A 26,206-nucleotide genomic window follows, 5' to 3' on the forward strand; every position below is an offset into this window, starting at 1 on the left:
AATACAACAGATATAATGCTGGTAAAGGAGGGACTGATGTATCCAGTACTGATGAGAATTATGATGCATCTAGATCACGATTCCTGTACTATTTCAAAATGGATAGTCTTCAGCGTGCCAGCTGTCATCTTTGTGTTGCTGGTGACGATTCTCATCCTCTCTGTTTGCCTTTGCCGCGTTTGCAAAAGAGGTGAGTACTGCAAGAATGAATGTGTTTTTCTGTAGGTGTGTGTCAAATATTTGGAAGAGGTGCTTTAAAGGGTATCAAACCCTCTAAAAATAGCCTCCAGGGATGAAGGAAATTCTACTTTCCAATTTAAAAATGATGTGAAGAATTGAATAGCCTTTAGGAAGAGGTGTTCTGGAGACTAGAGTTTGAATCCCTGCTCTGGCAAGGAAACCTACTGGGTGGTTTTCGAAAGTTGCACTCAGAGAAAGGTGATGGCAAACCTTTGCTCAACAAAGCTTGCCAAGAAAACCCTGTATTAAGGTCACTTTAGGTCAGAGGAGACTTGAAGGCATAAAACAACAGTGAGCTCAAAAGTCTTGTTATTAACGTGTTGTCGAAGGCTTTCATGGCCGGGATCACAGGGTTGTTGTGCGTCTTCTGGGCTGTATGACCATGTTCCAGAAGTATTCTCTCCTGACGTTTCACCCACATCTATGGCAGGCAACCTCAAAGGTTGTGGGGTAATTTATTAACCTTCCACAAAAACCGGACCTCTGATCCCTTCACAGAAGTTAGTTTTTATCCTGCCTTAAAAGCCTGCCCAAATGTCGAGATATTCTGCAAAGCTTTATGTCTGACCCCAACCGGGAGGGAAGATGGAAACCAACTAACAAGTGGAAGGAGAAGGGTCTGGCTATGTCCCTGTTGCCTGATGTAAAATAATTACTGGGATGATGTTATGTGCCTTGCCAAACACACTCCTCATAAAAAGTCCCTGAAACTGAATTTCCTAATCCACAACCTTTTTATTGCAACATTGTGATATAAAAGCAAATGTACCATTAGCTCTTCATATTCACTGGGGATAGGAGTACAAGGCATCCCCCAAAAGTGGAAAACCATGAATAAAACAATTGCTTTTTTTTAACCTGAGAAAACACCTCTGTAAGAATCTCTAGGTTCTCCAGTAGGATTGGAAGTTGACTGCAGAATTGTACTGTAGGAGCTATTAGTAATCCTAGAAAGGGAATATCTAGGTTTTCCAGTGTTTGAAGGGTGTTTAGATTTGTGGAGAAAACATTCCAATCCAATCTGTGAATAATCAGATCTGCACAATCCAAACTCACAAATATGAAGGGGCAACTATATTCGGGCAGTCCACAAGTTACTAACAAGATAGGTTCTGGGTTGCTGTGAGTTTTGTGGGCTGTATGGCCATGTTACCGAAGCATTCTCTCCTGACGTTTTGCCCACATCTATGTCAGGCATTCTCAGAGGTTATGAGGCCTATTGGAAACTATTTTTATTGTAGTTTTATCGGCATTGAATTTTTGCCACTTTTTAAAGCCGCCTTGAGTCATTTCGGGTGAGAAAGGTGGGATAGAAATGAAGTAAATAAATAAATATACTAGGCAAGTGGCGTTTATATATCTGTGGAATATCCAGGCTGGAAGAAAGAACTCTTGTCTGTTGTAGGCAAGTGTGAATGTTGCAATTGGCCACCTTGATTAGCATTGAACAGCCATGCAGCTTCAAAGCCTGGTTGCTTCCTGCCTGGGGCAATCCTTTGTTGTGGGAAGCAGCCTTGGATAGCATAGGAAAGCCTTAATAGCCCCATGGTGTTTGTTTTGTTATCTGTCCCCCTGTTCAGAAGATTTCACCTCACTTTCTGTCCCCATAAGAATTGGATTTTGAAAAAAAATTGCTTGTTGTGGAAACAAGGATTGGTGAGAAAGCTTCAGTGGAGACTCCCGTTCCCCATGATAACTCTTCCAGGAGTGAATTTCCCTTTCAAGGGATGGATTTCTCTCATTTCTTGTTGTCTCACCCCTGTTCTTAACTAAGAGTTGTTTGTAAGTCAGGTGTTTGTAACTCGAGGACTGCCTGTATGCCAGAGAGAGAAGAAGAGAGAGAAGAAGAAACAGAAATGTGTCATTGTTGGTTGTGATACATTTGCTTTGTTTCCTTTGCAGCAAAGAAACAAAAAGTGACAGAGGTAAGTTGCATTGTGATGGGCAATATATGTGTATGGGTCATCCTGTTATTACTTGGCCCAGCACAATAACCCAGACCTGCCTATATCTTCTCCTTATCTTAAATACTATAACATTGTCTACTTGTTGCCTCTGTTCATTGTCCATTTCTGTCCGTTTGTCGTGCCTCTGGCCCTTTCTCACACAACATAAATGTAGCACTGTGATTCCATTTTACTGACTAGCTGTATCCTATGGGATATGTAGCCTGGTGAGGCATTAGAGTTCTTTGGCAACACATTCCAAATTCCTCTTGAAACTAGCAATGCCAGGATGCCATAAAATGCAGCCAACAGAGTGATGCTGCAGCAAAGAAGACAAATACTATTTTAACCTACATTAATAGAACCTTAGAATCCTAGAGTTGGAAGAGATCACAAGGGCCATCCAGTCCAACCCCATTCTGCCAGGCAAGAATGCAGAATCAAAGCAGTCCTGACAGTTTCCCTGTCGTTGTTTCAAGGAACATCTAGACCAGTGGTTCTCAACCTGGGGTCCCCAGATGTTTTTGGCCTTCAATTCCCAGAAATCCTAACAGCTAACTGGCTGGGATTTCTGGGAGTTGAAGGCGAAAAACATCAGGGGACCCCACTGATCAGAGAACCACTGATCTAGACGGCTATAGGTTTTTTCGCACCTGATATGAAAAAGAGGAACTCAAGCTGATAAGAGAATGCAAGGTTGAAAGACAGACTGTCTCCTCCAACAGGAAGGAAGTGGTGAGGCAAAGGAGGGAGCGATAGCATACAGGTTTGCTGTTTTTAGGGTTTAAAGCCCTGCAGGCCAGTTTTTGTGTCTTTCATCCCCACTGAGAGCTTGCAATTGGACAACCTCAAGCAGTCAGAAAGAACAGGAATGCATAGGAAGTCTCCCTTAGAGAATCATAGAGCTGAAAAAGATCCCAAGGGCTATCCAGTCCAACCCCCTTCTGCTAGGCAAGAATACACCATCAAAGCACTCCTGATAGATGGCCTCTGTTTAAACGCCTCCAGAAGGAAGCACTGCCACATTCTGTGGCAGCATATTTATTTATTTATTTACTTATTTGCAGCATTTATATTCCACCCTTCTCTCCCCAAAGGGGACTCAGGGTGGATCACAGAATACATATATGGCAAACATTCAAATGCCACTATACAGACAGGACAGACAACAGATAGAGGTTTATACCCTGTTTCCCCGAAAATAAGACAGTGTCTTATATTAATTTTTGCTCCCAAAGATGCACTAGGTCTTATTTTCAGGGGATGTCTTATTTTTCCATGAAGAAGAGCTCACATTTATTGTTGAACAACAAAATGAACATTTATTATATACTGTAAAGTAGTTGTCATCACAAACCAGCATAACCTGACAAACTATGAATCCTATCAAGAATTTCTTGTTACTACCATTATTTACATGTACAACAATCTATGGTACCTCTTGCAATGTAGGTTTCACAAGGTTTCCATGCTGATTTCTCTCTATTCTAGTTTCAATGTAGTCATGAATGATGAATAATATAATATACTATAATAATAATATGATAATATAATAATAATATAATGATACACAATATATTAATGAGATAATATAATATAGGATATAATAATAACAGAATATGATAATATGGTATTAATAGGATAATATAATAATGGGATATAATAACAGAATAGCATAATAATAATATTATAATAATAGGATAATAGAATAGAATAATAGAATGGAATAGAATGATATAAAATATATTAATAGGATAATATAAAATGGAATATAATAATAACAGAATATGCTAATAATAATAAAATAATAATATGATAATATAATAGAATAATAGTATAGAATATAATGATATAAAATATATTAATAGGGTAATATAAAATGGAATTTAATAATAACAGAATAATAATATAATAATATGAAAATATAATATAATAATAATATAATAATAATATAATGATATAATAATAATAATAGAAAAATATAATATGATTTAAAATATATTAATAGGATAATAAAATAATGGGATATAATAATACTAACAGAATATGATGATAATAATATGGCAATAGAATAATAGTATAAAATAATCAGTTTCATGGCATAGGATAGGAAGATGAGAGGAGAATCCCAATGCGTCCTGTACCTTTAAGGAGCAAAAGCAGCAGGACGAAAGCCCTCTTCCTTCCCTCCCTCCCACCCTCCCTTGCTCTGGCTCCAGGAGCCAATCAGAAGCCTCTGGGAAGCAAGGCAGCATGGCCAGGAGGGAGACGGAAGGAAGGAACGGGCAGCCACGGAAGGTTTTTCAAGCCTCGGCTGGGGGACAGGCAAGGAAAGACAAGGCAGGGAGGGAAGGAGGCACAGAAAGCAAGCACTTTCCCTCCCTCCCTCCCTCCGGTGTGTATGAATGAGTGCTGCTTTAGCCCTGCAGCCATGCTTCCCAATGGAACTCTGCTGCAGCCTTAGTTGCTAGGTCTTACTTTCAGGGGAGGACTTATATTTGGCAATCCGCCCTAACCCCTGCTAGGTCTTATTCTTTGGGGAGGTCTTATTTTCGGGGAAACACGGTATATAGGCATTTTCCCATCTTTGGTGTCCTGGAGGTTGTGTTCAATTCCGGCCACATGGGGGTGCTGTCACTCCATCCTGATCACAGACTTCCTCCTTTCTTTTCATCGCCAGCATTTTCTGGTATTTCCATTTTATGGTGCCATTAATATACCTCCCTGCTTAAGAGGTACCTAATTTAGCTACTCACAGCTGTTTTTGATCTGCTAGGTTGGCAATGAGCTGGCCTGAAGGTCTGGTGCTCACCACAATCCAGGCTTTGAACTGCCAACCTTTTGATTGGTAAGATTGTTTGCTACTGGTGATTAAATAGCTGTGATGAAGCCCAGCTTTAGACACGATCAGACATCTCTTGCCACCTGGAAGTTCTTCCTAATATTTATGTTGAATCTCTTTTCATAGATCCATTGATTTAGAAGAGATCCAAGAGCTGTCCAGTCCCACCCCTTGCCATGCAGGAACATACAATCAAAGCACCCCCAATAGTTAGCCATCCAGCCTCTGCTTTTCTTGTACTGTAGCTTGACTCGATTGCTTTGTGTCCCAGTTTCTGGAAAAGCAGAAAACAAACCTATCTCCTCCCCAATGTGAGAGCCTTTCAGATATATAATCATGGCTATCATGTCTCCTCTTCTCTTTTGTCTTCTTCAAGTGCTCTGCTGTAATCTCTTCCTTCATTTTTCAGCACCATCAGGATGTAGCTGCTGATAACCTTGATGAAGGTGTTTTGCATTATGCTGAGTTACAGTGCCTCCCAGGTTCCAACAGGGGGCAGTGTGATGGGGGTCCTTGCCCAGCTCTTGCGGCAGCACAAAACACGGACTACGCCACTTTGGCCGAATTGAAAGGCCCTGAGGATGACTGTTGCACCCAGGAGCAAAAAGAAGATGCGGATGAGGCAATGATGGAGAACAAGACATTGATGAAAGAAGAGTGAGCCTTAGCTGGCTGTGTTGGACATGGACAGTGTTTCCTTTCTGTTCAAATTCTGTTGACAGAAGAAAAGAAATCCCACAAATGTACTGTAGTGACATATTCAGACTGAAGTGTATTTGTATATATCTGCTTTCCATAATGGCACACACATTTGTTGAGCTGGACTCCAGGTGCTATCATGCCCATGCATTGACAATGCTGACTGAGAATGATAGGGGTTGTAGTCATCTGGCAAACATGATGTTGAAGAAGATGAACCTACAGTATATTTTACCTGGAATTTCAAAATCCTCAGTACTTAAAATCATCCAAATAGGTGGCTGATAGAGTGACATTTTTGCTTTCTGATGGTTCAGTATACACAAAGAACCCCAATGTTCAACCTCAACTTATTGAACATAATGTTTAATAATAATAATAATAATAATAATAATAATAATAATAATAATAATAATAATAATTGTATTTTATATTGTGTTTTATTTCATGCCTTGCTTTTAGGCACCTTGTGACTTCTGTAAGCTGTCCCAAATCCCTTGACATTAAAAGTAAACATAAATGAATTATCAAGGATTTTTTCCCCCACATCATAGTTTTTAACTTCAAGTTCTTTCCCTTCCAAAAGAAATGCATTATACTGAACTGAAATACTCATCTATCTGCTCTGGTCAAATTGAAAAACACTGTCTCTGAGTTGCATTGGTTCCTCCTTCAGGAGAAAAAGAACATAAAATAAATAAATAATGCTATTTCAATACCGAGACACCCTTTTGTACGTATTTGTGTGTGTCACATATTAACTATTGGGGTGGGAGTGGAGTGGGGAGAGATAGGAACCCCAATGCAGCACTAAACAGATTGGATAGATATGCTTTCCTTAGGAAAATATAAACACTTCTAAAGCTGTCTCAAGTGTCCTCCTCTGTGCTTATCCAATACGTGAATAACCAAGCAAATAGTGTGAAATATACTTCAGAAAAAATGAGGTGAGTGTGAAACTAAACACTGAAAACAACTTCCTTACAAAGAAGGAGTCTTCATTGCTGTTTTCCTCTGCCCTTCTTCCTGCGAAGAAAGTTCATTTGATTTGCTAAAAGGGAAGTCTTTACTCTTCTTCTCTTTTCCTACTTGAAGGAGGAAGTTGCTAAAAAGGAGAAGAAACATCTGCCATTTCTCCCTTATCATCTCTCAATCTTTCTCACGCATCCAGCTCCACCACAAAAAGAAGTCTTATAGATTCTTGTTATTGCTTTATGCTTCCAAATAATTTCAGACTTATGGTGACCCCAAGACCCCTATCACAAAGTTTTCTTGGCAAGATTTGGTCAGAGGTTGCCTTTGCCCCGAGACTGGCATCAGCTCCAGGTCTTACTGCAGAAAACAACTTGAAAATGTGACTATTTTTGACAGCAAGTTTCAGGGAAGTCCCAGCCAACTCAACCAGTGGTGTTGCTGGGTGCAGGGTCCTGGGAGATACAGTTTTAAAAGTTGTGTGGTTGAATGTTCTGGGAGATGTAGTTGCATGGCTGTGAAAGCTGGAGAGTGAATCAGTCTGGCAGAAATAGATAGGCAAAGAGGAAGCATTCTTACAGGTAAATAATTCAACTGATAAAGCCACAGCCCTGAGGTTGCAGCGATCATAGCAGGCCATTGATGACAAGGTGACTTGGGGGTCCCTCTCATTCATCGGGTCACCATAAATTGATTTCAATTTGAGAGCAAACAGAGAAAGCACATTAAAAATATATCACTTTTCCAAGCCATGCTCCAGAATGTAGGTTTCTAAAGGAGAAAAGCTGCTTTTAGTCGCCTTTGTAGAGAGAGAAAGCAGGGTATAAATAAACGTAATAATAACAATAATAATGATAATATTTTTATCAATAGTTTTAATGCTGCTTGTATAATTTATTGTTTTTAATTGTGTTTGTTTGTTATATGTTGTGATGTTTTAACTGTGTCTTTAGCTGATGATTTCTGTCCCGCTTGTAAGCAACCCCGAGTCCCTTTGAGGAAATGGTTGGCATTGTATAGTAACAACAACAACAACAACAACAACAACACTGTAGTATTCTAATCTCATGTTGACTTTCCAAGGAGCAGGATCGCTGCATAAACACACAAATAGCTTAATGTGCTGTGGCTTTATAAATTACGTAGCCTACGGGCCAAAGGTGGACTCCAGCAGCTTTTGGCTGGCCTTCAGTCTTTGTTCTGGCCCTCCAAACCCACATTTCTCTCTCCACTAATTCACGTATTTCAGGTTTCCATTACATCCACATTATTAGTGATAGTGGATGCATATTGTGATGATACTGCACCACTTCAGTAGCACAATTGAGCTGATTTGCCATTCTGTGGTTCTACAATTGCACTTTCTCATACCTTGCTGTTTTCCTGCACTACATCTGTTCCTTAATTTTTGATCTTATTTTATTGCACAATTGTGAAATTTCAGTATTATAAATAGAAAAGTGGAAAGAGATGTATAAATAAAAATAAACTAACCTTGGGGACAGCAAGGGGGAAAAGAGAGAGGAAGAATAATAAGGGCCACCCAGTTCAACTTCCTGCTGTACAGGAATACACAATCAAAACACAGATGACAGATGACCATCCAGACTCTTCTTAAAAACCTTTAGAGAAGGAGACTCCGACACACTCTGAGGCAGCAATTCCACTTGGAAAAGACAGTTTCCTGACATCATGTTACTACCAACAAAGAAGCAGAGGGCACCCACTTCAGCAAGGTAGGTTTTGGTAATGTTGCAGAATTGGGCGCTGTTGATGGGCTTTACTTGTGAATGTTGACAAATGGTAGAATCATAGAACCATAGAGTTTTAAGAGACCTCACAGGCCATCCAGTCCAACCCCCTGCTGAGAGGCAGGAAAACCGCATTCAAAGCACCCCTGACAGATGGCCATCCAACCTCTGCTTAAAAGCCTCCAAAGAAGGAGCCTCTACCACAGAGAGTGGTACCACAGAGAGTTCCACTGCTGAACAGCCCTCACAGTGAGGAAGTTCTTCCTAATGTTCAGGTGGAATCTCCTTTCCTGTAGTTTGAAGCCATTGCTGACAAAACTGTGGTTCTACAGATGTGTGTACATTTACAGACTTGCACAAGGAGATATTCATTACCTCCACACAATAGTTTTCTCTGGTTGCTCAATGGCACAGCTGTCTGCCAACCTGCCAGATGAGTACTGTCATTGCATGGACCTGGTGGAAAAGCAATTAGTTTGGAACTTAGGAAAAGTTATTCTTTGGGAATACAACTTGCAGACAGTGGCATTATGCTTCTATGTTGTCTCCTGCAGCTTTGTGTAGTTTTATCTTTTGGCCAGGAGGTGCCACACTTGGCCAACCTCCCACTGACTTCCTGCGGTCACAGCAAGTTCACAATTCAATGCCGGATTCAGCCGTGACCCCATAAAGTTATTTCCAGCTATGGATGAAGTACATGTTTACAGTACTTGTTTCCTCAATGCTCTTTGAGATAGCGACTGTGCTTGCCCTGAGCAGCAATTCAGAGCCACAGAGATGGCTCTGTACATGTTGTGACAAAACATAAATGCTCAGGTTACTGCAGATAGATCCCTCCCGTGGGTGAATTGTCCACTTGAGGATCCTGAAAATTAAACTTGAGCACAACATGGAACAGGATGAGGTACCATAAAACTCTGTCAAGTGGGACAAAAGTGCCCAATCTCTTTCCCTTTCCAATTTCCAGCAAGAGATACTGCTCTCAGCATGGATGTTGCCTTTCCAGGAGAGTTGAAGAAGGGGAAGGCAAAAAATGCCATATACTTTATTATTAAATCAAAATGAGTGTCAGTCATATGTTTTCCTTATACGACCTCACTTTGTTGTTAAAGAGCAGTCTTGTAATGATCACGTGTGCTTTCCTTCATGTTATTTCCAACCTCATGACTGTAGGTGTGCCATTTCTCTCCCTCCCTCCCGCATGGGAATATATGCATGTCCAGATTTTATATGTATGTCTCATCAGGGCATTGACCATCAAAGCAGTTGGTATCTGAATGCCAACTGATGCAATTATTTGCATTAATATATCTTCAAACAATAATGGCAACTATATCCACATAAATGTACTTTCGAGAAACCAAGGTGGTTTTATGTGGGCTTTATGTAGCTTTTCATGAAGGGAAGAATAAGGAAACCTCCCACCCATCCCAAACCACATTGTATCCTGACATAACACCAAAGGCAACTGGCATATGTAAAATAATTCTGGTTTTCAGAAAAGTACCAGTTAAAATGCCAAATTTGAACTCAGATTTGAGCCCTCAGGCGAAGAAAAAGAACTGAATTAGATTTGAATCCTCAAGAATCTCATGTGCTATACCGAGTATGTTTTTTTTTTTTTAATGGAAAATCGAAGAGTATCCTCTTGAATGCTCTTCCATTTGGCCCGGCCATTTTGGAAGGGTCAACTGTGGATGAAAATTGGGGTTTGGAAGATGATGGAGGCAGAGGGTTGGACTTGATGGGCCATGTGGTCTCTGCCAACTCTATTCTATGATTTTCTGATAGGTTGATTGACCTTTTTGGTGCCTCAGCCCAATATATGATCTGTGTTGTCGAAGGCTTTCATGGCCGGAATTACAGGTTGTTGTGTGTTTTCCGGGCTATGGCCATGTTCCAGAAGCATTCTATCCTGACATTTCACCCACATCTATGGCAGGCATCCTCAGAGGTTGTGAGGAATATAGATGTGGGTGAAAGTCAGAAAAGAATGCTTCTGGAACATGGCCATACAGCCCAGAAAACACACAATAACCCAATATGTGATCTGTTCAGGATTAAAGTGGCAGGAACCCTGCTCCAAATCTAACCTGGCAACCTGGACACAGATGTTGGAAGACGCATGCATATGGACCGTTTTTATCAACACAGCTGCAAGTAATACTTCTGTTCTTGCAGCGGTCAGATGTGTAATATAATTTGGGATATATAGTTGGACCTCCATATCAGGACCTAGATGTTATAAGCTGTATTTCAGATGAAGGAGCTGGTACCAAAGAAAACTCTATAAAATTCAAAGGGTTGCCATACATCAAAAAGTGATTTGAAGATACACACACACAAAGTCATGGATAGTGGAATCTGTGGAAGCAGATTCTATGGATATGGAGGGCCAGCTATATACCTGCTTTCTTTGTGGAAGCAAGGAGACTGGATAATGCAATTACACAGTTGAGACATTAGGTGGCATTACATACATGTATGTTTGGTTGGATCAAAAAAAAGTTTCCTGTGCTATCTATTTGCTGGGTGATTGTATGTTTTCCGGGCTGTATGGCCATGTTCCAGAAGTATACTCTCCTGATGTTTCGACCACATCTATGGCAAGCATCCTGTGGTGAAACGTCAGGAGAGAATACTTCTGGAACATGACCATACAGCCCGGGAAACATACAACCACTCTGTGATTCCAGCCATGAAAGCCTTCGACAACATCTATTTGCTCTTTAAAACAGGATAAGCAAGAGTTGTTCTTTAGCTCCATCTCTGGTGACAATAAGGGTGGGATCCTGTGGATTTGGGGTACTATTATTCTCATAATGCCAATTCATTACCTAGGGAGATTGAGAACTGGAGCACAACAATATCTGGAGGATCAGAACCCCAACATCCATAGGACCACAGGGATTACAGAACCCTATTCAAAGCCTTTCAAAACATTTTCAAACCCAAGCATGTCTGAAGTTATCTTTACAGAACTGTAGTTTTGACAGTGAAAATGTTAACATGGCATGCTGAATCACTCCACAACTGTAGCATTTGCTTGTAATCCTGGGTAATGTCAAAAAACAGGCTTCTACTTTAATTTGTATTGTTAAAAATCAGGGTCAGTCAACCCAATGCCTTCAGGATGCAAGTTAATAGCTGAAGCTAACATGGTTCATCAAGAAGAGGAACTGATCATTGAAACTAAACAGGGTCAGCTATGGTTAATATTTTGATGAGAGACAGCCAAGGAATAAAGGCACCCTTTTTTGATGATTTAAAAAAATGTTTTGCTGTTTTAATTATCTAAATTATTGGCATGTTCTGCTCTTTTTACTTCTACTCTTTTGACCAATGTGGCTGCTTTTTTGGAACACTGGGGTTTTCCTCACATCAACTCAACACCATTTAGTGTTTAGTCTTGCATTTGCAGGATAAAAACAACTGGATTCCACTTTTCAACCAATACCATTTTCTGATAGCGGTTCAGTCCCTAACCCATCAGAAAAAAGTATGGACTACAAGTGCTGTAGGCTGTATTTCATAGGAAAAATTGGAAAGCCATCTCTGATGTATTCCTTGCCCATGAAAACCCAAATAAATGTATGGGTGGCCATAAGTCTAAAGCACATACAGGCACATAAAGAAGCAATTCATTGTTAGACTTTGGTACTACCTCCTGAGGTCTGCACCCTCTTATCCCCCTAGTGACACCATTGTTTGGGAGCTGTAGTCCAAAAGAGTAACTATTTCCAATATTTCACACTGATCCCCTTTCCAATAGGCCTATGCAGTGACAGTGCTTTTCTGACCGGCACTGATGAATGAGCAACTATTTTAGTTTTTATGTTGTTTGAATGTCGGAGCAGAGCAGTGCCACTGAACAGCCAGAGAAAACGACTGCACATGTAGATATTGACACTCTCCATGCACACTTTTTCACTTGCAATAACATCCTTTCAAAATTATTGCAATTGTTGAAATCAAACTCCAGTTATAGTCCAATACTCAAGAGGCATTGTGAGAAATGTGAAGGAAATATGAAGGAGCAGTGCTCACTACCAAAAAAAAAAAAGAAGATCTATTTTGAAAGATGGTCAGGGCAGATTGATTTCTAGGGCACTGCCTATCAGTTCCCGGTCCCAATTCAAGGTGCAGGTGATTACCTATAAAGTCCTAAATGGCTCAGGACTTGCCTATCTTCGTGAACACATCTTCCCCTTTGAACCCACATGGGCTCTAAGATCTGAAAACGTGGAAGTTCACAGGTGCCTTCTCGTAACTGATACTTAATTGTCCATGTGCTTTACTTAGACCTTGGCCATTCCATGCACTTTATTATCTTTAGTCGTCCTCATCCCTAGTCACCGAAGAATATGCATTTTCAGATTTCTATTCCCCTTAAAATGGCCCATGGCCTATGGTGCTTGACTATGGATTGGGATTACTGTCTACATTTTAATTTATTTTAACTTTTGTAATATGTGTTATTATATTGTGATTTTATTGTGTTACTGTTTTTATTGATGTAATACTGTTTTGGGCTTGTCCCAGTGTAAGCCACCCCGAGTCCTTCGGGAGATGGAGCGGGGTATAAATAAAGTTGTTTATTTTATTATGACACAGCAAACAAGATAGATATGCTGGATTTCATATCACAAAATCACAAGTCGAACACTTCCCAAGTGTCTAGGACTGTGTGATGTATTTTCGGATGATGGGCACAGATCCCAGCAGGGTGGCCTTTTGCAGTATTATTATTATTATTATTATTATTATTATTATTATTATTATTATTATTATTAGAAACACAACAAGATGAGTCCACAGCAGACACTCTTCTGGCTGTTGTATTGGATCACATGTCAGACACTACCCAAGTGTCTAGGACTATGTGATGTATCAGCAAATAATGCGTGCAGATTCCAACAAGGTGGACTTCTGCAGCTGGCAGATAGTAATTTTGTCAGCGCCAATTATGTTTAAGTGCAGGCCAAGGTCTTTAGGCACTGCACCTAGTGTGCCGATCACCACTGGGACCACCTTGACTGGCTTGTGCCAGAGTCTTTGTATTATTATTATTATTATTATTATTATTATTATTATTATTATTATTACTTAGGGATGCTGTGTTGTGAGATTTGGACTGGTCTGACCTTGTAATAAGGTATAATTCAGGTTTGATCCTACAGAAGAATGGGACAGACACAGTTCAGTGAATGATTCTAGAATTCTAATATATATTATATCAGTCCACAATAACCTGCTGCATCAAACAGGTAAAGCGCCAATTTTCTATGATCTCTTTTATCTGCAGAAAAAGTTATTCATCAACATAAGAAGTCCACCGTGTCACCAGAAGTGGTCCAACTGGCCTCGGAGAAGCAAATAATCCACTTCCTTCATGAGTTTTTTTGGCCAGACAGGCCATAAACGAGCTAGCAGGGGAACTCTAGGCTGAAGAAAAGAGTTTTTTTTCCTCCTCTCCTTGATCAGCCCCGTTGGAGAAATGGAGAGTAAGTCCAGTAGGTTTACACAGGCCCATTGGCCTGCTGTCTGTTTGAGTGCACCAGGGCTTGGTAAACAAGAGAGCGGAGGAATCGGGGGTACGAGTCCTTCTCCATCAGGCCAAAGATGCGCCTCTGGGCCTGTTCGAAGCAAGAGCGGGTGGGCAGCAAAATGTTCCGGTTGGTGATATCTCGGGTTTGGGAATCGAGGTTTACCTGCAAGAGGGGATACAACAAATGATTAGGTATGTTACAAAAAGGGAAGACTTTCTGCTATAATTTGTACAAAACCTGGAAATGTCTTTTCTTGTCATTCACTGCCCTGAATGGTGTGGAAGTTATGAGAGCTTCTGGGCTCCTTTGGAAAACTGATGTTGTTAATGTCCCTTCAAGCTAACTCTGACTGATGGTGAAATCATGAGGTTTTCTTGGGAAGGTTTATTCAGAGGAGTGTTTGCCACTGCCTTATTCTAGGCTGAGAGAGTGTGACTTGCCCAAAATTACCAAGGGCTCAAGGCCTCCAAGGCCCTTTCTAAACTGCCATATAACCCAGATTATCAAAGCAAATAATAATAATAATAATAATAATAATAATAATAATAATACACTTAATTTATATTCAACCTTTCTCCTCTAGGGGACTCAGAGCAGATTACAGCATTTACATAGATAGGCAAACATTTGATGCCTTTACAATCACATACATACAAACACAAACAAAGGCAAATGCTTCTCCTTTCATTTTGGAGGCGGTGCTCATTTCTGGCTTTGGGAGATGCTCTTTCTCCGTTTTCAAGCCAAGGAGCCAGCGATGTTACCTCCTGGCCATGTGGCCAGCAAGATTGCCTTTTTTCCACCAAAGCGGTACCTATTTAACTACTTACATTTGCAATGTTTTTGAATTGCTAGGTTGGCAAGGAGCTAGGGCTGACAGACAGGAGCTCATCCGCATCTCGCAGATTTGAACTGTTAACCTTCAGGTCAGCAGATTCAGCGGCACCATGGCCCCTCAGATAATAATAATCCACATCATTATCTAAATCTACACTGACATGTAATTCAGTTCAAAGCAGCTAATCTGGATGTATATGGCAGTGTAGGAGGAGCCAAAAATACATTTCAGAAGGCAGAACAACACTGATTTATGATCCTCCTCTCATTTAAATCCTCGATTATATTTTTTCAAATAAAGCTAATGGGATAATATGATATTTCGAAGTTATCATTTTCCCATTCTTTTCAGAAAAATATGGTTAAGATAAAATGTGAACAACATGGACAGCTTTTGGTGAATGCTTATAAAAGCATTCATTCAACGTGATGACTAATCAGGCTATCTGAATATGACCACTGCTAAACTCTCATAAATGCTTTATTCTCTGTCCACCACAATGACCAGATAAGAATAGATTTTATACAAAGCAACGGTAAGCCTAATGAGCTAATAAAATGAGCTTTTCTGGTTTTTTAATCTGAAAAAATTCTAATAACACGAGCACAATCAATTTCTCAGACAATGCTTGATTCAATACACAATCTTGCTAAATCGAGATTGGGACATGGCAGACTCTAAAAGCTTTTCTTATTGACTTGAGGTTGCTAAACGATTTTTCTGCTGAAGCTGGAATTGTCAACATTTTCAAATTAACAGTTACATTTGGGAATATCTCACCAAGTTTGCAGTCAGTCATTACATTTAGCAACTCCAAAGGTTTCCACTCTGGTTTTCTAAAATGTACTTTATATACACTCATGGTAACTCTTGCTTTTCTGTTGCATAATCTTCATCAATGAGGTCAATAGGTTATTACTGTGCTAATCCTTTCTCTTTTCTTTTTCTAGTTGACTTCCAGACACTGTGGGATACTTCTCCAGAGATCATTTTTTTCAACTAATTGTTTAACAGTAAACTCAGGGAACCGGAACTGCACGACTACAAAATGACATATAGATTTTTTTAACATGTCAGAAGCAACTTGAGAACATATTGCAAGTTGCTTCTGGTGTAGGAGAATTGGCCATCCACAGAGATGTTGCGCAGGGGACACCCGGGTGTGTTAGCATCCTGCTGGCCTGGGCTGTGGCACAGGCGGGAGAGCAAGCCAGCTGCAACCAGCTGCAATGAATCACTCTGACCAGGAGGTGATGAGTTTGAGGCCCGCTTGGAGCCTATGTTTGTCTTGTCTTTGTTCTATGTTAAAAGGCATTGAATGTTTGCCTATATGTGTAATGTGATCCACCCTGAGTCCCCTTCGGGGTGAGAAGGGTGGAATATAAATGCTGTAAATAAATAAATAAATAAATTCTCTCATGTCCCCACAAGCTAGAGCTGACAGACGGAAGCTCACCCCGTCTCGTGGATTTGAACCGGCAACCTTCATGTCAGCAACTCAACCTTTAGGTTAGCAGTTCAGCTGGCACAATGGTTTAACCCACTGCACTACTGCGGCTCCTGATGAACTGACGTACTGTACTGATGAAGACACGAAATGATAGATTCTCACAATAATGGCCAAATAGCAGAACAGCACAATTTTTCCAATTAAAAAAAAAGAGAGAAATGGGTTACGCGCGGCAAAGCATGGGTAAGGAGGAGCGAATGATCCCAGAGTTGAAAACAGAGAAACATTTCCAAAGCTCAGTCATCCAAACTGGAACAGAAGAAAATCTGTTTGGAAAGCCCTTTCCTTTGGGCCACTGTTTTAAGAGTCAAGCTGTGGGAAGTCAATAAGCAACTATTAAATCCAGATTAATAAATAACGGAACTATGATTATATAGAACGTGGATTTTAAAAAATGAGGAAAATGTAGCCTAGATCTGGCTGGACAAGCTCCACTTAACTCAGTCCCTTCCATCAGCCTCATTGGCTGAAGGCCAGCATTAGTTTAATTAGAGAGATGAAATCAGTATTAAATAGACATCACTGCATGTGGGGTATTACACTAATCTTACAGTGGTCTCTGCTATACAAGTCTGGTAGGATTTGTATTACCTACTGGGGAAAATACCTGCAGAACCTGTTTGATCAAAGGATACAACAAAACCAGATATACACACAGAGAGAATGACTAATAGTTTCTGTTGAATCACTTTCAATCCTCACCTATTCACTCTCTCTGCAAGAATTTTAAGTAAGAAAGCAAACTGTCAGAAATACAGTGCAACCTCCTATCTACATCCATCAAGACATGTCTTTGTCTGTGTCTGTCTGTCTGTCTAATGGCATTGAATGTTTGGCATGTATATGTACATTGTGATCCACTCTGAATCCCCTTCAGGGTGAGAAGGGCGGAATATAAATACTGTAAATAAATAAATAAAATAAATATGCCTCCTCTAGAAATAGATTAGGTCCCCCAAGCCATTCTATGTATGGCAAGCTTCTGCCCGAAGTTCCTATAGAATCATCCTGAAATACCTGACAAATTTCTACAGAGGATACCTCTCTATGAATTTTCTAGGTCCTCCAGGTCATTCTAGGCCAGGCCTGTAGCCAAGGGGAAGGGAGTTCGGGGGTTCAATCACCCCAAACATTTTCAGGTAAAAAAACCTGGTTTACTCCTGAATTTTAACTGGTTAACCAAATCCCCATGCCAAGTCTATGCGAAGCAAAAATTAGTATCCCTACAGAACTGCAAGCACTATCTCAACCAAATTTTGATTATTCACACTATCATTACCTACTTTTCTACCAATGTACATTGCAATAGCAGAAATAGCTGGCATAGTGGAAGCGACCAAGTTGGTCTACCTGCAGCCCGTAGGCAAAGCCTAAGGGGTGGGAAGGAGTGGAATTTTGCAGGTCAGAACTCAGAAAATTGTGGAACCTGAGGTGTCTGGTTCATATAATCCACTGGTCCCAACCTTTTTTTTTACCAGGGCCCACATGACTATGGACCACTTTGACCAAGGACTATTCTTCAACATTAGTTCCAAAATGGTTACAAATAAGTTTTTGGTCAGCTTTAGATTCAGTTTGGTTATTTGGGATGCTGATTCAGAAAATTGCATTGGATAGACCACAACAGCTGTAGTTTCTGATACAGAACATATGCCATCCAGTAGTTGTCGTCTGCTCGTCCATAGAAAACCATATTTAATAATCTAGAGCTGATGCGGTCTATCCAATGCAATGGTCAGCTCTGCAGAAATAAAATGAACAAAATAAATAAATAAATAAAGAGGAAGGAGGTTCACGGAAGGATTTTCATTCAGTAAGCATGGTACACAGGTTGAAAACCACTGATATAATCCAAGCCTTGCCAAAGGTCTGGAGAACAAGCCCTATGAGGAGTGGCTTAATGAACTGGGCATGTTTAGCCTGCAGAAGAGAAGGCTGAGAGGAGACATGATAGCCATGTACAAATATGTGAGGGGTAGTCAGAGGGAGGAGGGAGCAAGCTTGTTTTCTGCTGCCCCGGAGACTACGACGAGGAACAATGGCTTCAAACTACAGGAAAGGAGATTCCACCTGAACATTAGGAAGAACTTCTTCACAGTGAGGGCTGTTCGGCAGTGGAACTCTCTCCCCCGGGCTGTGGTGGAGGCTCCTTCTTTGGAGGCTTTTAAGCAGAGGCTGGATGGCTATCTGTCGGGGGTGCTTTGAATGCAATTTCCTGCTTCTTGGCAGGGGGTTGGACTGGATGGCCCATGAGGCCTCTTCCAACTCTACTATTCTATGATTCTATGAAATAAAGCATGGAACAGGAGCAAAGACAAGAAGCGGTGTCATTCTTAGTTATTGGATTCTATATGAACAAGACTGTTTCTGATGACCAAGTGAAAGCTCAGTTAGTGCAAAATCCACAGACTCCATTGCCAGGATATGTATTTCCTGTGGATAAAAAGAGACATCTAAATTGTTGACCCAAATGGTTCAGCAGATTTCCCTGGTTGGCCTACTCATTTCATGTACAAGATGCACTCTGTAAGTATGGTGTGGTGTTTGGAGCAGAAGTTGGGGGCAAAGGTGCATTGGTGCATTGGTTACTAAACCATTTGTGTGATGGAAAAATGCAATAGAAGTCTTCAATAGATACAAAAAAAACACTACCATCAGAACAATTTGTGCTTGGCTGAAAACTTCTTGCTGATTCACAGTGGAAAACATCCTGATATAACCTGTCGTCATGATAAAGGAAATAAGAAGAAAGCAGAAATAGAAAGAAACTCCTGCGAATTGTGGAAACTATTTGTCCTCTATGGCCAACAAGATCTGGCTGAAAGAGGGAACTATGATTCAGGACCTGTTACCTGTGAAGAACCTTAGCACAATGATGCTAATGTTGAGATCTCGTGCCAGATCAGGAGACACTGGCCTGAAAAGTCATCCTGGGGGAAAAAATGTTTCAACCCTTCCTGATTTTTTTTCTGGCTACAGGCCTGCTCTAGGGTAACATCCAGCTTGTTCATTTCAATAGTGTCCACTGTTTTCATGGTAAGTTCAGCAATGTGATTGGACATGGGGGGTCTTACCTTACCCACAAATATTCAAAGATTTCCATCCCACATCAAGAGAGACAGGATGAAATGTTTTAGAGTTTTCCAGCTCAGTTAGGCATCAGTATCCTGTTCGTGTCAGGAGAATGAAGCATCCCTCGGCCAGGCAATGTAGTTACGGGAAGGAACATGCAAAATGAGACCACTGCCTCTCTAAATAAGAATTCTGCCCCCTCAGTTGATTTTTGTTATGTCCCCATATATCTAGCATTGCTGAGACAACATACTGAAAATCAGGCACTTCTAGAACCCTTCTATTCCTAATATTTATATTTCCTTGTTCACTTTGCCTGCCGCTTTTCTTTGCAAGTCCAAACTACAGTACAATTCATATCTGTGCGGAAATTTTTTTGGACACATAGAAATGTTAAGTTGCAAATAGTGAACCTTGTGTTGTCGAAGGCTTTCATGGCCGGGATCACCGGGTTGTTGTTTGTTTTCTGGGCTGTATGGCCATGTTCCAGAAGTATCTCTCCTGACGTTTCGCCCACATCTATGGCAGGCATCCTCAGAGGTTGTGAGGTATGGACCTCTGAGGATGCCTGCCATGGATGTGGGTGAAACGTCAGGAGAAAATACAGCCCGAAAAACATACAACAACCCAAATAGTGAACCCTTTTGAAATGAATGGCTTCCAGAAGCAGCACACCATAGAATTGCATTGGAGGGCTTAGAAAATCCCTAGAGAGAACACCTCTCAATATTTCTAGATTCTTCATTGCCACTGGGGATCATGAAAATGCCTAGAGAGAATATATGTTTCCAGACATAGATAAGGGAAATCACAGGTCTTGTGGATATGGGGATTGCACTGCCTACGTATATCGTCAACTGATACTTTAAATAATTACAGTTCTACTTTATTGTACCCCTGCTAGTCCAATAGATACCCTCCAGTCTTTGCTCTTTTTGGACCAATGGGGTTAAAGTTTCCTTAAAAAAACATTTAGTCAGTTTTCCACTTTGTAAGGTCAGGAACATTTCTAAAACTTATTTCAGAAGTGAAGTGGAAAATTAAATTACTCTAGGAAATTCTCTGTATGTGTAGAAATTTCTAACATAGAAGCATGTACATCAGGCATGGGCAAACTTCAGCCCTCCAGATGTTTTGGACGTCAACTCCCTACCGGCTGTTAGAAATTGTGGGAGTTGAAGTACAAAACACCTGAAGGGCCAAAGTTTGCCCATGCCTGATTTACATGTTAAGTACCTTATGATATTACACGTATTTAAAACTTGCATCTCATGTTTGATTTTTTCCCTGTGTATTTTAATACTAATTTGGTAGAAATATGTTTTAGTATGTGTATTTTGTAGAACTTTTTAGATGATTTGTGTGTTTTTAATGATATTGTAACCCACCTTGAGCCACGAGGGGAAACAACAACAACAACAACAATAATAATAATAATAATAATAATAATAATAATAATAATAATAATAATAATAATATGTAAGTGGGCATGCACACATACACATGTACACACAACAGGGATGGGGAACATGTGACTCATAGCCCTCAACTGCTATCCCAAAAACTGGTCAGCTGAAATTTGGGGTCTATGGGACAAGCAGAAAAGATATGGAGCATTGACGAGTGTTCAGAAACTTCAGCTGGTCCAGAGAGTTGTGCCAGATTGTTAAGTGGGGTTGGGAACAGGAATCAAACAACTCCCATGTTGTTTCAGCTCCACTGGGTGCCAGTTTGTTTCTGGGCACAATTCAAAGTGTTGATGATTATAAAGCTCATGTGGCTCAGATCCAGGCTATTTAGCAAATTGTGTCTCCTTGTACCAACTTGCCTGAGCCCTAAGATCCTCAGGGGAAGCCCTTCTCTCAGTTCCATCTACATCGTAAGCTGAGTCGGTGGAGATGCAAGAAAGGACTCTTTTGGTGGCTGCCCAGGGCTCTTTGCAGGGAAGCCATTAATGTCTCCTTCCTTGTTGTCCTTCCGATGGCAAGCCAAGACCTTTTTTTTTTATCATCACAGGCTTTTAAAACACAAAGTGCTGCATCGTGCTGTGAACTGTCTTTAAGAGCTGTTCTGAAAACTTATTCATTTATCCATAACTGAATTGTTTTAATTATATTTAATTCTATGTTTAATACCTTTCTTTCATAGAATCACTAGCTGTGCCCGGCCACGCGTTGCTGTGGCATTGTCTGGTGGTGTTGGTGAGAAATTGTTGAGGTAGTGGTGGTATTGAATGTCTGTTGTATGGTTGTCTTTATGTTTAGTATGCACACTGAAGTGGATTATATGGCAGTGTGGAGTCAAGATAATCCAGTTCAAAGCAGATAATATAAGATTCTAAATGGGTTATATAGCTGTGTGGAAGGGCCTTGAGTCTACACTGCCATATAATCCAGTTCAAATCTGATAATCTGTGGAAGAGGCCTAAGTGAGGCCTAACTGTGCCTGTCCTCTGGGCTGAGTAGGTTGCTAGGAGACCAAGTGGGTGGAGCTTAGCCTTCAAACTGGCAGCAATTGGATAAAAGCTATTATTCCTCTCCCTGTAATTAGGACTTTATTTTTCTTTTCTTTTTGTTGTATCAACCTAGAGCTGTGAATGATGGGTTGTGTTGTCAAATTTCGAGGTTGGGGGGCCTGTAGTTTTGTTGTTTTGTCCGCTGCCCTGATGCCATCACTCTTTTATATATATAGATAGAGTTGGAAGAGACCTAACGGGCCATCCAGTCCAACCCCATGCTAAGAAGCAGGAAAATCACATTCAAAGCACCCCTGACAGATGGCCATCCAGCCTCTGCTTAAAAGCCTCCTCCACACTCCGGGACAGAGAGTTCCACTGCTGAACAGCTCTCACAATTAGGAAGCTCTTCCTAAGGTTCAGGTGGAATCTCTTTTCCTGAAGTTTGAAGCCATTGTTTTGCATCCTAGTCTCAAGGGCAGCAGAAAACAAGCTTGCTCCCTCCTCTCTATGACTTCCCCTCACATATTTATACATGGCTATCATGTCTCCTCTCAGCCTTCTCTTCTGCAGGCTAAACATGTCCAGCTCTTTAAGCCGCTCCTCATAGGGCTTGTTCTCCAGACGCTTGATCATTTTAGTTGCCCTCCTCTGGACACTTTCCAGCTTGTCAACATCTCTCTTTAATGTTTTTAATGGTATGTTTTTTAAAGTTGTGAGCTGCTTTGGATCACAGTCCTCTGGGGGAGGGGGATGAATAAATATAATAATAATCATAATGAATAATTGATGGGAAAGGAAAAGGATTTGTAATGTTGGCCTTAATATCTTTTAGTGTTTCGTTGCCAACATCTGGCAGCAGATTGGCAGGCTTCCAGAATGGTTCAGGGAGACAGATTGGCCCTTGGCATATATGTACATATACACAAAAAACTTTTTCAGGGACTCAGCAATGCCTACTTTATGTTTGAATAACTCCAACATGTTAAACACACTGAGCTTTTAATAAGTGCTATTCTGCTGGATAAATCACACTTCTTAGCCTGTAAGAAATGAGGCACTTTAGCATTTAAATTGCTGGCATGAATTAGGATTTTTAAAAAGGAGTTCTTGATTGATTATTTCTCTCATTTCACTGGTTTCCTTTTAGGCTCATCTATCATAAGCACCACTCATCGTCATCATAGGAGATCACCACTAAAACGTGAAAAGCCTCATTAATATCCCAGATTATTTGCCAGACAAAGAAGAGTCCATTTCTCTGGCCCTCTGGCAGATTATATTATTGCAATATGATATTAATGGTTGTATTCCCTTGTGCATCATTTCTCAATGCTTGGGAAAACTCATTGTTGTTGTTTTTGTTGACTATACAGTTCCCAGAAATTTCATGCCTGCGTGACTAGGGGCTGATTCCAGAAACTTCAGTGCTAAAGAGGGAATTTTCCAATGCTGTTTGATTCCTACTTTACAACTATTTGCATACTATTTGCAGCACCAGCAGAGACTGATGGCTCCCATGTCAGTGGAATGGTGGATCCACTTTGGGTTTTTGATCCAATAACAACTTAACTTATTTGGTGCACAGGGTGGAGCATGTTGGATATCTCATTTAAAATTCAGACTAAAATTCAGAACAGATTAACTACTACATCACTCTCCCCTCAACATGGAAGCCATTCAGGATGGTGTAACAGTTTGAGTGTTGGATGAGGACTCTGGAAGCTCCACTCAGTCATGGGATCCCACTGGTTGAGATTGGGCAAGTCACATTCCCTAGAATCAATCACAGAATTGGAAGAGACCTTGTGGGCCAAGGTCCAACCTTGGCAGTCCAACCCCCTGCCAAGAAGCAGAAAAACTGCATTCGAAGCACCCCGACAGATGGCCATCCAGCCTTTGCTTAAAAGCCTCCAAAGAAGGAGCCTCCACCACAGTCCGGGGCAGAGAATTCCACCCTATTGCATGGATCCACTTTAAATCCAGTTTGACCACAGCTTAAGAAGAAGGCAAAGGCAAACTCCCCCTGAAGAAATCATGCCAAAAAAACCCTGGGATAGGGCTGCCACAAACTAGAAATGATTTGGAAGCATTATGCTCTGGAATGGCCCAGAATGACCACAATAGTGGCCAGATGCACTTGGCTGAACCTGCTGTGGTGCTGCATTGAAGTTTAGTGTGTCCATTTGGGCTGAGACTACAGGCAGTCCCTGAGATATGAACAAGACAGGTTCTCTAGCTTATATATGGTTTTCACTATTGTATAACATAGGAAAGGGTTAACACCTCTATAAATAAGGTATATTATATAAAGCAAAGTATATTATTATTATAATTTATTTTGCTGCCTGTGCCCCTGTTCAGAAGATTTCCCTTCACTTTGGCTTTTTGTGGAAACAAGGAGTGGTGATAAAGCTACAGTGGAGAAGCCTTTTTTCCATGATAATAACTCTTCCAGGATTGTATTTCCCTTTGGATGGTAGATTTCTCTCATTTCCTGTTGTCTCACCCCGTTTCTTAACTATGAGTCATTTGTAAGTCGGATGTTTGTAACTTAGGGACTGCTTGTACATCCATGAAAATTGACAGTAAGCTCGTCTTTCGTGTCACCACTGTTGGTCCCTACCAGCTATAGAGGTCCATGTGATGTTGCTATGGGGCATTCGTGTGTGACTAGCAAAGAGATCAATGTCCACTACAATATTTTCTGTATAGGTAACAGAATGTTATTTTTAAAATTATTTTAGCAAAATATTGTTTTCTGCATGGTAAATGATTTCTCTGCATCAAAACCATGTGCAGAATCCTGAACTGTGAATCGTCTTCAAAAACTGCAGAGTTTTTGCTCCCTTAGAGAACAAGATTGGGAAGAATACACACTTGCATTTATGAAATATTCCTAAACCAAGGATGGGAAACTCCAGCTATTATTGGACTCCAGTCCTATTAATCTGGCTTATATAAGAGAAGATGGGAGGTGGAGTCTAGATATATTTCAAGGAGCACAGTTTTGACTCCTTTATCATAAAGAATCAGTCCATCTCAGAAACAAAAACATTGAATCCGGAAGACAAAAACAGAGTTTGGATACCACTATAAGCATTTACTACCTCTTTAGGGGCTTGGATTGTGACATATTCATCATATATCTTCCGCGCGTTTTCTTGGAGCTTCTCACATCCTCGGAGCTTCCGGTATTCTTCACATGCCATCCAAAAATCCAGGTTCTCTTCGCTGAATTCTGACTCCAAGAAAGCGTGAAAGGAAGCTCGGCCATCTAGAGACAGAGGAAATCAAGGAATCAAAACATTTACTGTGCTTCTTTATGTTACTCCTGAAATTTAATGAGTTTTGTTAAAATAAACAAAGAAGCAAACCAAAAGCACCACAAACTGCATCCAAACTATAGACATGGAATAAATGATCACACTCTTGTATTTTTTCTTTTCCTGCTAGCAGTTTAGACTATTACCCTTAGGATGTTTGGGCAAAGAAGAGGAGAAGGGAAAGTAAATCAAATCTCTTCTCCCGGGAACAATCCAAGGACAGACCCAGATGGATTCCCCATTGACTACTGTTTTCAGAATTCATTCCTAATGCATTCAATGGCATTCACTCCATACAAAAGTGTGCCTAAAATTGGAGATAAACCCAGCATCTCGTAAGTGTGGTAAACACATGCAGGCCTGTAGCCAGAGGCTTTTTTAAGGGTTCAACCCCCCCCCCCCCACCCATTTTTCAGGTTAAAAAAAAACCTGGTTTACTCATGAATTTTAACTAGTTAACCAAATCCCCATGCTAAGTCTATGAGATGCAAAAAATTTAAGTCTCTCCAGATCTGCAAGCACTATCTCAAGCAAATATTGATATACATGTGTTCTGGTTATGGCCCTGAACACATGTATGTTTTTTTTTTTTGGACTAGGGCATAGAAGGCCTTGTGTGCTATTGAAGGGACACAAGGGACTGATTTAATTTGTTTTAATCTGATTCATAAATAGCAATGATATTAATAATAGTTGATTAAATAGTCTTTTTAAGTGTTAGAAGAGAGCAATAAGGGTTTGCCACAAACGCTATTGAATAGCAGCAATAAACAAGCCCATGGCCTTCCTTGGGAATGCAAAAGAAATCTATTGACCAGGAACTCACACATACAGGCAGGGCAATAAAACCTCAGGAACCTTAGATGTGAGGATCAGAGATGGTGTTTTGTTTCAGTTTGATTTTGATAGCTGGACATTTGTTGTTTGTTGTTTTGATAAATGTCTGACCAAATGGTGCCATGTGCAGGATGGAATAAGATGAAAGAAGGAGAGGGTGTCAGAACAA

At 40.5% G+C, this 26,206-nt stretch overlaps 1 protein-coding gene across 1 annotated transcript in view; it reads right to left on the reverse strand.

Moving 5' to 3' along the window:
* Positions 1-13,654: 13,654 nt before the first annotated feature.
* The window catches only part of LOC100560903 (regulator of G-protein signaling 2), a 57,521-nt gene continuing 44,969 nt past the window's right edge, over positions 13,655-26,206 (reverse strand). The window contains exons 6-7 of the mRNA XM_016991839.2: positions 24,985-25,151; positions 13,655-14,161 (exon numbers count right to left, since the gene is read on the reverse strand). Of these exons, the coding sequence (XP_016847328.1) occupies positions 13,970-14,161; positions 24,985-25,151 (359 nt within the window). The 3' untranslated portion in view covers positions 13,655-13,969. The remainder of the gene's footprint in view (positions 14,162-24,984; positions 25,152-26,206) is intronic.

The sequence above is a fragment of the Anolis carolinensis genome, chromosome 2, assembly GCF_035594765.1.
Source record: "Anolis carolinensis isolate JA03-04 chromosome 2, rAnoCar3.1.pri, whole genome shotgun sequence".
In the NCBI taxonomy this organism is placed as follows: domain Eukaryota; kingdom Metazoa; phylum Chordata; class Lepidosauria; order Squamata; family Dactyloidae; genus Anolis; species Anolis carolinensis.